The sequence below is a fragment of the Calliphora vicina genome, chromosome 2 (assembly GCF_958450345.1).
Source record: "Calliphora vicina chromosome 2, idCalVici1.1, whole genome shotgun sequence".
Taxonomy (NCBI): domain Eukaryota; kingdom Metazoa; phylum Arthropoda; class Insecta; order Diptera; family Calliphoridae; genus Calliphora; species Calliphora vicina.
Window position 1 is genome coordinate 137457261 of NC_088781.1, and position 11367 is coordinate 137468627.

The 11367-nt window shown below is 25.5% G+C and overlaps 1 protein-coding gene across 2 annotated transcripts; it reads right to left on the reverse strand.

Moving 5' to 3' along the window:
• Window positions 1-843: 843 nt before the first annotated feature.
• On the reverse strand, window positions 844-9005 carry NTPase. Of its 2 annotated transcripts, none has more exons than XM_065502106.1 (5): window positions 8654-9005; window positions 2751-2889; window positions 2538-2681; window positions 1413-2398; window positions 844-1344 (listed from the first exon to the last, which is right to left on the reverse strand). In XM_065502106.1, the coding sequence occupies exons 1-5, from the start codon at window positions 8681-8683 to the stop codon at window positions 1255-1257; spliced, it is 1389 nt and encodes a 462-aa protein (XP_065358178.1). In that variant the 5' UTR covers window positions 8684-9005; the 3' UTR covers window positions 844-1254. The 2 variants fall into 2 exon arrangements, with proteins under 2 accessions (XP_065358178.1, XP_065358179.1); XM_065502107.1 differs by lacking the exon at window positions 8654-9005 and adding an exon at window positions 2983-3018.
• Between the last annotated feature and the right edge of the window lie 2362 nt (window positions 9006-11367).

Sequence of the window (11367 nt, forward strand, 5' to 3'; positions counted from 1 at the left end):
CCTAAAAATTTCCCTTGAAGGGATATTTTTGGAAACAAGGAAAATTTTTAAAAAAAATTATATAATTTTGTAGTTAGAGACAAATGCAGTAAAACTCAGTTAGAATTTTATTCATACAGCTGCCAATAAAAATTTCCTTTAAAGGGAAATTTGTTTAAACATGGGAAATTTCAAAAATTTTATTATATATTTTTTATTTACATAAATATAAAGCAAATATATTAAAAATTATGAATTTTTTTCAAAAACTAAAAATTTCCCTTGAAGGGATATTTTTGGAAACAAGGGAAATTTTTAAAAAATATATATAATATTGTAGTTAGAGGCAAATGCTCTAAAACTCAGTTTGAATTTTTTTAATATAGATTACAACAACAATTTTCCTTAAAGGAATTTTTTTTTAAATAAGGGAAATTTCAAAAATTTTATTATATATTCTTTATTTATATAAAGATAAAGCAAATTCATTAAAAATTATGAACTTTTTTCAAAAACTGAAAATTTCCCTTGAAGGGATATTTTTGGAAATAAGGGAAATTTTTAAAAAATTTATATAATTTTGTAGTTAGAGAAAAATTCTATGAATTGCATCTGGAATTTTATTCTTACGGCTTCAAATGAAAATTTCCCTTAAAGGAAAATTTTTTTTCATAAAGAAAATTTCAAAAATTTTATTATATTTTCTTTATTTATTTAAATAAAAAGAAAATTTACTAAAAATTATACAAATCTTTCACAAAATAAAAATTTCCCTTGAAGGGAATTTTTTGAAACTAGGGAAATTTTCAATAAATTACCAGTAATATTTACCACCCAATAAAAATGACCAATATTCGTTAAAGATTTCTTGCAGATTAAAATTGATTTTTTTATTATTTTAAATAAAATTTTAAAATTAATCTAAGATAATGTTTGTCTTTTGCAAATATGTTTTTTGTTTATTATTAAATCATTGTCTACTAATAACAGAGTACATCAAAAATGGTGAAAAACTAATATATTAATAAATTAAACTATATACAACATAGTTTTTGTGTTAGTGATACATATTAAATCCTTTAAGAAAATCTGCTAAATATTTTACTTAAAACAAAAAAGAGCTATTAACAAAAATACTACACTGGCCCATAATAAAATAAAAAAAGGAGAAAAGAAGAAAAAAGCTAAAATCCTAAGGCACTATTATAAAATTTGCAAAACATTTACAAAAGAGTATAAAGAATAGAAAAAAATTAACAAATTAGCTGACTAAGTTTAAGAATTATATTTATCATCACTAGTTAAAACGTTGTAGGCACAGCCTAAAGCCCAAGAGATTTCATGGCCATCGATTTTTTTGTACAACTAAAAAAATAAATTAAAAGAAAAGGGTTAAAATATGTATCACAAGTTATTTTTAAGTTAAAACAAACCTTAATCTTTTTGCCTTCACCCAAACCAAAACCTTCATGCAATAGCACCGATATATAGGTGAGATCAAAGCACATAAAAGGCTGCTCATCATTAGGTATAGCACACACCTCTTGAGCCTTTTTACGAAAAGCTTCCACTGTTATTTCACCACCCGCAAATGGATCGATTAGACCAGATTCTGTGGCTCTTTCGAAATAATAACTAAATGCCGCTATGGTATGCTGTTTCAAGGTAAATGGCTTGGGTTTAACCAAGGGCATCACCTTGCTCTTAACCAAATCCAAACAGCTATCAAAATCTACTATGGGATTTTCTTGAGTGGATTTAGCATGATCTTTGCCCGATATTTTATAAGCCACATTGCTATAAGTCCAGGTTCTATTCGAAATAATGGGATTAACACATACGGATTCGAGGCTGGTGTCTTCGTTGTTATAACCCTTGGTAAAGACAGCATGACGGGCGGCCATCAGACCCAAACCCAAATAGGAATGAGTGAAAACATTGATTTTCTTATGCAAAGTATTAACCTCATGCATGTATTTATCGTAGACGGGTACTTGTTCGGGATCAGTGGGTGAAAAGGTCACCTGTGTACTGCCACCACCCAAATCCAAAGCTGCAGCTTGATTGGTTTTCGAAAGACGTCCCAAAAGGAAATTCACTGTGAACCAGGAGAAGATGCCCTCATCAGTTCCATCCATAATTTCCACAGCATCCAATTCTACGCTAAATTCGGACTTGGTGAAGAGATTGCGAACGGCATTTAAAATATTTTCTGCTTTGCTGTGTGGCAGCAGACGCAAACCGGCGGTGGCCTTTAATACTAAGGGCGTGGAAGACCATTTGTCTTTGGGTATAAAAGCACGGGCTTCGTCTAGCAATAATTTAATGGAATGAGCTCCCTTTTCGGGCGCATCAGCAAAAGAGGAGAGGCCGGGTTTGCGTTCCTTAAAAAGTTCTTCGGATAAAACTAGTTTATTATCTGAAAAGATATTTAGAATTAGGAATTGAATAATTTTTAAGTAAAAACTAAAATTGAGAAATAAGAAATATTTTAGAAAAAGCAATGCTGCATTTTTAGATTTAAAATTTCGATTTTTTTTTGTTGAAAACTTTCTTACCTATAAAACTACGATCGAATTTATAGGCCAAAACACGACTACCCGTTGAGCCAGCATCTATAATCACAGCATATTGATTTTTATTGTAACCCAATTTGGACGCCAATTGCACTAAAAATGGACTGGTGGTGTCAATATATAAACCTAGAAAAAACAAACACAATTAATACAAATTCTAGTATAGGTACCAAGGAATTGTCAATTTTCACTTACCAAAACCCACTAACAATAAAACTACTGAAATAATCAAGCATAAAAATGATATTTTAAGACCCTTGGGTAAGCCACCGGAAGCGGATGGTTTGCGTCTAGAAGAACTTGTAGCATTAGCTTTGTCATCACTAGTGCTTAGCTGAAAATACGCAAAGAAAAAACATAAATTAACTAAAGTTATTAATATTATAAAAATATAATAGCAAAAATGTTTGTGTGGCAAAACTCCTACCAAAACGTAGTCAAATTTCATATTTAAACAAAGTTTATATTATAAAATAACACTCCACACGTCTGAAAACAAATCTTTACAACTGTGATAAAAACATTGTTTTGTTTAAATTGTTCTTATTTTATCAATTGAAGTATTTTTTCAATTTCTTAAAATTGTACGTTTTGTTTTTATTATTATAGATGTTTGTGGTTGGCAGCAGCAGCGTTATTATGTCAAAGTTATATTTTTTCAGTTGTTCTTGTTCTTGTTGTTTTTGTTTTAAACTTTTTTTTTTGAGATAATAAACTTTTTGTTTCATTTGCCAAAGTGTTTCTTTAATTAAGAGGGAATTTAAAAAGAGAGCAAAGAATAACATTAAATTAAAGAGAAGATGATAGAAGAGATGACAAAATTGCATGGCATGTAAACTAGAGATGCCATGTTGAGTTATATTTGCATAAATGTTGTAAAGAAGAAGAAAATAAACGCTTAGATTAGAAATGTGTTAAATTAAGGTAAATTTAAACTAATTTAAGGATTTTATAGTCAGATAAAATGAATTAAAATGAGAAATGAAGAAGTATTAAATTAAATTATCTTAATGTGCCATTAATTATGCCATGTTGAGTTGTATTTGCATAAATGTTGTAAAGAAGAAAATAAACGCCTAGATTAGAAATGTGTAGAATTAAGGTAAATATAAAGTTTATTATTATAAACTAATTTAAAGATATAGTCAGCTTAAATGAATTAAAATGAGAAATAAAGAAGTATTAAATTATCTTATTGTTAATTTTTTTATCAAAAAGGAGATTTTATTATAAAACAAAAATTTGAATTAATTTATTCACTAAAATCTTCATTCAGAATTATAAATATCAGCAATTCATTCAAATATATATTACAATTCAATATAATTATTTTTGAGTAATTCGTGAGAAGGGTATATATATCTATGTTTGTCATTCCATTTGTAATTTCCACAATATAATTTTCCGACCCTATAAAGTATATAGTATAATCTGGATTCTTATAGATAACGGAGTCGATTAAGCCATGTCTGTCTGTTGAAATTAATTTTCTGAAGACCCCAGATATCTTCGGGATCCAAATCTTCAATAATTCTATCAGACATGCTTTCGAGAAGTTTCCTATTTAAAATCAGCAAAATCATTCCACATATGGCTGAGAATGAAGAAAAAACCAGGACAACCTCGATTTTTGACCTATATTTGGATTACTAAGTCATTAATATAGACAATATGTATATCTAATGATAGATATTTTAAAGACCTTTGCTCGAAATATATAAGACCATAGTAAGTTGGACCTACAATGGGTCAAAATCCGAAAAAATATTTTTTAACCTGAATTTTTTTTTTCAACAAAAATTTTTTTTTTAAATTTAAAAAAAAAAAATAAAATAATTCAAAAAAAATTTTTTTTCAAAAAATTAAAAAAACTACTTTGGAAAAAAATTGTTTACTTGGTGTTTAATTTGGTGAAGGGTATAAGATTCGGAACAGCCGAATATAGCTTTGAGTTTTTTATCTATGTAGATTCGGCTCTGTGTTGTTTGTGTAACAGTTCCACTGATTCCGAAAGTTCTTTCATAGGGACAAAACGTTCGGTTGATACAGCTGTCACTTATTTCTTGTAATAGATTTGAATTAAAGAAAAAACAAGTAATAACGCTATTGTTTCGAATTGTGTCGAATCTTATATAATCTTCACCAAATTATACATTAATTTTAAATATATGTATAATTAAAAATTTTAAATATTTTTAGGTAAACCATTTTTTTAAATTTATTAGTGAAAAAAATTTACCACAATTTTTTTTGAAAAAAAAAATTCAAGTTTTAAAAATATTTTTCCCGATTTTGACCCAACCTTATATACGAGAAACAAATGGAAATTTCTGAAATAAAATTAGAAAATTTTGAAATACTTCTATAAAATTCTGAAGACAATTGGAAAATTCTGAAATACAAATAGAAGTTTCTGAAATACAATTAGAAATTTCTGAATTACAAATGTATAATTCTGAAATATAATTGGAATTTTCTGAAATTCAATTAGAAAATACTAAAATATAATTGGAATTTTCTGAAATATAATAAGAAATTTCTGAAATTCAATTGGAAATTTCTAAAATACAATTACAAATTTCGGAAATACAATATATACTTTATGAGTTGCAAATTAAAAAAAAAAGAAATTATGTAGAAAATTCACCACTCATTGTGAAGTCTATTTAATGATTTTATCCCCGTATTCTGAATAACAGTAGCAAAATTCTTATAAAATAGAAAATTTTACAATAGTTTGTATGGAAATTATCATTAAAAATATTTTTCTATATTTAAATATATTTGTGTAATTGTTCAGATCAGTTTTTAAATTCGTATTATAATTTAAAAAAACTTAAACTGCAATTTTAATGAAACTGTGAGTATCCCCTTTAACTATTGGCCGATTAGAAAATGTCAATAACATTATTGGTTATTTCATCATAACTCTACAAAATCCTATAAACATTAGTAACAAAAATAATGTAGATAATTTTCAAATTTATTTGATAAGAACAAATGATATGCATGTATGTATGTATGTACAACAAAATTTGTATATAGATTTAACAAGTTGATTAATAATTTACGTGCGATTTTTAACATACGTTACAAAGTCACAATGAATAAACTGTTTTCTTTATTTAATAAAATCTAAACTAAATAATTGGGTCATTTGTATACGCTTCACCATAAGTGACATATAAGTTTGTCATTCCGTTTGTAATTCTATACTTATCATTTGCAACCCCATAATGTAAATATCCATCTGTATGTTGAAATCAACTTTCCGTAAACCCCAAATATCTCACAAAATTGATGTTATAGTCCCGGTTCGGTTGCTATATAATATTGATAAAATCGGCCTTCAAATTGCTGAGATATAAGCTAAAATCCATGACTATCCTGATTTTTTATCTATATCTGGATTACTAAGTGATTAATATATATAATGACAGATATTTCAAGGAGCTTTACAACAACGTATGGGTCAAAATCGGGAAAAATATTTTTTAACCCGAATTTTTTTTTTTCACCAAAAGTTTTTATTCGCTAAATATTAAAAAAAATAAAAAACAATTCGAAAAAAAAAAAATTTTCCGAAAATTTTTTTTAAATTTTTATTTTGAAGTTATTTTGAAAAAAAAAAAAATTTTTCCAAAAAATTTTTTTACCTAAAAATATTTAAAATTTTTATTTTGAAGTATAATTTGGCGAAGGGTATATAAGATATATATTTTCAATCTAAAGTATATTTTGGTGAAGGATATATAAGATTCGAATATAGCTCTCTTACTTGGTTTTATTTGAAAAGTTTTGATGATAATACAAAACCACTAAAGTGCTCACTCATTGTTTTTTGCAAATCATTGTATGAATTGATGTGAGTTGTTTAAAAAATTTACATTGTTAAATAATCAAGATGTGTTTTTCTTTACATATATACCAACTTTTTTTATTATTTTAATTATATATATTATATAGTTTATTTGTTCAACAGATAAAAGTATTTTTGCTACTTTATCAGGCATTTTTAAAGGTGTAAACGGCTGAACTATATTGAAATTCTTATCATGAAGTGTAAAAAATTATATATACTAGATAACAATATATACTAGTTAAATTTCATTAAGAAAATGAGATTATTTTAAATTTATTTTTCATGGCTAAAATTACCCCATAATATAAACTCTTTAAATTCTGTGCTGCTTGTTTAAAATAGAAAAAATTTACGTTTTTCCTTTTTTTTTTTTTTGGTTTTCTCTACATATAAAACTATTTGGCTAATTTACAAATCAAAAAAAAATTCTAACTAAACAAATTTTGAAATAAACAAATAAAAAACCATGTGTAGTAACCAATCTAAAGTCAATAAAAAACCAAAACAATTGAGATTAATGTTGCTATCATTTTGTATAAAGAATCTAAAAATTGGCAAATTAAAACAAATTACAAAATGTTTCTTTTACTAAAATAAAAACCTCGTGAAAAGCGTATTTTTTATTATCATACTCAAACAAGTACTTTATTATTGCACCCCATTCTGTCTGGGTGACATTAATTTTTGTATTTACGCTGCTCTGCGAATGCTGTTAATATAAGTTTAACAGAAAGTTTGTTAATTTTCATTATTTGTTTAATAAATTAAAAATAAGGTAGGTCATGCTTTCTTTATATTTTGTTTTAATTGTTTGCTAATTTATGGTACCTACTGAAAATTGTTTAATTTATTTTTTTCACTAAAATAAACATTTTTATTGGATGATATCATGTTGAATATTTTATCTATTTCCATTTCTGTATATAGCTATTTTCAAAATCATATATCTCAAAAAACACAAATTTGCAAGTGGAAATTAAAAGTAATTATTGAAAAAGTTGGAGGGTTTTGAATTCAGAAATTACTTTTTTTTAAGATAGAAAAATTACAAAAATTTCAATAAAATATTTTTTTCTTTAAAATTTATACCATAGAAAACTAATTTTCAAGAAAATCTAAGATAGATGATATTGAATATAGTTCCTCGTTATAGTACTTGATTATTGATTTTTTCAAATATTTTGACTATTTGGAACATTTTCAAATAATGAGTCAACTGTCTATATTGATGGCTAACACATTTTTTTTTAAATTAAGCATTTGCTTTAAATTGTATATAAATAAATAAAATATCTATATCATTCCTATTTTCAATATCAGTTACTCTCCATGAAAATATATAGTACAAACACGTTTATATATTTATTTAAGTAGACATGTTAATTTACAACTTAGAATCGGCATTTTCAGTATTTCAAAATGTGTGAGGAATTTTTATCAATATTTCAAACATGTTGTAATACTATTAATTAAAATTTTCATTTAAAATTAATTTAATAATTGTCTTTTATTAAAACCCTTTAAAATAAAATATTAAATTCATTTAGTGGCCGAAAACAGTTACGAAACGTTTGGCATCTTTGTTTTTTCGTTTATTGTTTTGCTTCCCTTTTTCTGTATGGATGTTTTGTTTCACTCACACTTGAGAGAACTAAATGGAGTTTTGTTGTTGTTGTTTTGTAACTGCTTTGTCGTTGTTTTGTTTATTGTTGTTGCTTTAGTATTTCTTTTAATGTTTGGAGCCATTTTTAACTAGTTTAACTCCCTATAATAAATATATTTGTATAACTAAAAATAAATGTAAAATAAGTTTATACATATGAATCTGAAATTTGATTAAAATAAAATATAGAACATTGAAAGGTATTTTTATACCAATAAGTAAAAATTACATGAAAAACAATACAGCTGCTTTCATTAAAAGTTTAATCGGTCATTGTAGGTTTAACTAAGATTATTTAACAAACCAATAAATTAGTATTTAATCGTTTTAAAATGCAGAGCTAAAAAATTTTGCATATTTAACAAAAGCCACAACCCAAAAAAAAAAAATAGTATTTGTTTTCTGAAACCATAGTAGAGTATCTAAATTTCGACCTAACCCTATAAAGAACTCTTTTTTGTTTTGTCATTTCTTTAAGACCTGTTGTAACTTAACAAATATCATCATCATTTAATGCAAATAAAAATTCCTGATATTTAATTTTATTGCAATTTACACCCTTTTTCTACTCACCTTACGTTTGCGTACATCTGTCTTCGTCATGATTTTTTTTAAATAAATTTAATTTTCTTTATCTTTATTTTAAAATTTAATGGGCTATTACTCAGCAAAATATCTTGAGTATTTTTGTTTAATACAAACTACATACACTTTTCTCTAAATTTGTACTTTAAACATGCAAGTTTAATAAAATTTTCTTGAACTTTTTGCAAAACACTACACAAAAAAATTTCCGGCTTTTTTTTATTATTATAAATCAAAAAACAAAAAATTACTACGTCAGCGTTTGTACATTTGTATTAAAATTTATTTTCTCATCGCACTTTACAAAGCCGCCACAGCAAACAGAATTTTATAAAACAACCTTAACGAGGGAAAACTAAAGGGAAACTAAACAACAAGTTAAGCTACTAGTAGAGAAACGTAAATTTAATTACAGGTCTTTTGTATTTATAGGAGGAATGCAACGTAAAATACGACAGCTGATAAGGGGTTAAACTGAAAAAAGAGATTAGAAAGGTAAGAGAAGAGCACGTTGGTTATCTTTGTTTTTATAATGAATGAAAGACTGTTTAAAATTGTCATTGTTTGTTAATTTAAGTAAATATTTAAGAACTTAATAAGAACAATTACGAATACTAGTTTAATATAATACAGTGTTGTTTAAGCAGCACCAATATTATAAACTTTTTATTTAAGAAGAGAATTTGCAAATATTTTTATTAAGAGAGCAATATTGCAAACAACAATTTGGAACAAATGGAAAATAAACAAAACAACTACGGTAAACAAGGTTGCCAATTTAGTCATTTTCCGGCTAGATCTAGCGATTTTATTTTCATTTAGCCATAAAAAAATGGCTAGATTTAATCTAGCCGGAAGATCTAGCCATTTTATTTTGTCTTACCCTATTTTATTTAATACTTTTCTTGAACATTTTTGGAATTTTTTAAAAATAAAACAGTATTTTTTATCAAATGACAAAGATTTGATGAGAATATTATTGGTTTTTTTTTGAAAACAGGCTTCGAAATTGTTTCCAAAGCAAACACATCAGGCATATTCAAAAATCAATTTTGCATTTCCTCAATGGATCCCATTTTGAATGTAGTGCCCAGAAATTTGTTTAATTTATCAAAAAGGAATAAATCTCAATCTCTGATTATTTTTTATCGTGACGACATACTGACAGTTCTCATACAAAAATTATATTAATTGGAAGTATATCGTTACGAAAAACGATAACCGGAGATTGAGAAAATGGGGGTTAATCTGCTAAACCCCATTAACACGAAGTCGGCAAAAATTATTTTTGAAAACTGTCAGTAATACATAACCAGACTTCGTGGTAATTGAGGCAAGAAATGTAACATTTATGAATTTGTATTCAGTTATTTTTGGGTTTTAGCCATTTCTAGCCATTTTTAATTCAAAATCTAGCCATTTTCAGAGCTAAAGAGTTGGCAACCTTGACGGTAAATAGGGTTGTATTTACAGCAGTGTTACCATATTTGAAGAGTTATTTTATATTTTTGGCAGTTTTGTAAGACGTTACAATATTTTTAGATTTTTAATGCGAAAAGCTGAATTTTATTAGTTATTATGTAATAATTTCAGTTCCCTGAACAAACATCTTAACTAAATGCTAACAATAATTACCAAGAATCTCAATGTTAAAATTTTGTTTTCAGCGAATAAACCACAAAATATAAAAAATAAAGCTTTGACAGGAAAGCATGATTAAACATAAAAATCTACAAATTATAACAAATTACCAAATTTAGTTTATTAAAATAATATCTGGATTACTAAGTCGTTAATATGTACATATGTATATCTAATAATAGACATTTCAATGACCTTTCCAACGAAGTATATGTATATTGTAGCATCATACAAATTCTGACTGGCAATGGGTGCAAAACGGGAAAAATATTTCTTAACCCAACAGTTTTTTAAACTATTTTTTTTCACCAAAAAATAAATTTTCAATATAAAAGTTTTTTTCACCAACAATTTTTTTTTAAATTTCTGTCCAAAAAATATATTTTTATTTTTACCTTACAGTATTATTATAGTACTGCCGAATACTAATTTATCAACATGTATATCTAATGATAGACATTTCAATAACCTTTCCAACGCAGTATATATACATTAACACCATATAAATTCGGACCGATATGGAGCCAATCGGGAAAAATATTTTTTAACCCGAATTTTATTTTCATCCAACTTTTTTTCAGCAAACATTTTTTACAAAAAAAAAAATTTTCTATAAAAAGATTTTTTTCAAAACAATTTTTTTTTAATTTCAAAAAAAATAAAAAAATTAAACAAAAATATTTTTAAATTTTTATCTTAAAGTATTATTATAGTACTGAAGAATAAAGTTCTTTTACTTGTTTTAAATTGAGTTAAAAAAATTAAATTTTTTAGAAAGATAAAATATTTAATTGCTAAGCTAAATATCAATATTATAAAAACGTTCTTATTTACTCTATTTAATCCTATTTATTTCAATTTTATTATAAAAAAAGTACTAACAAAATACAACCATGTCAAAGAATTAGCAGTGATGCCCATATTCTTTACTTTTGTTTATGAATTTATTTAAATTGGTTAACTTTGTCAGTTTGGAAACCGTTACAATTTTAAAATTAAACCGCCCAACGAATAAATAAGCAAATGTCTATCGCTATTTTCAAATAATAAAAATACAAATA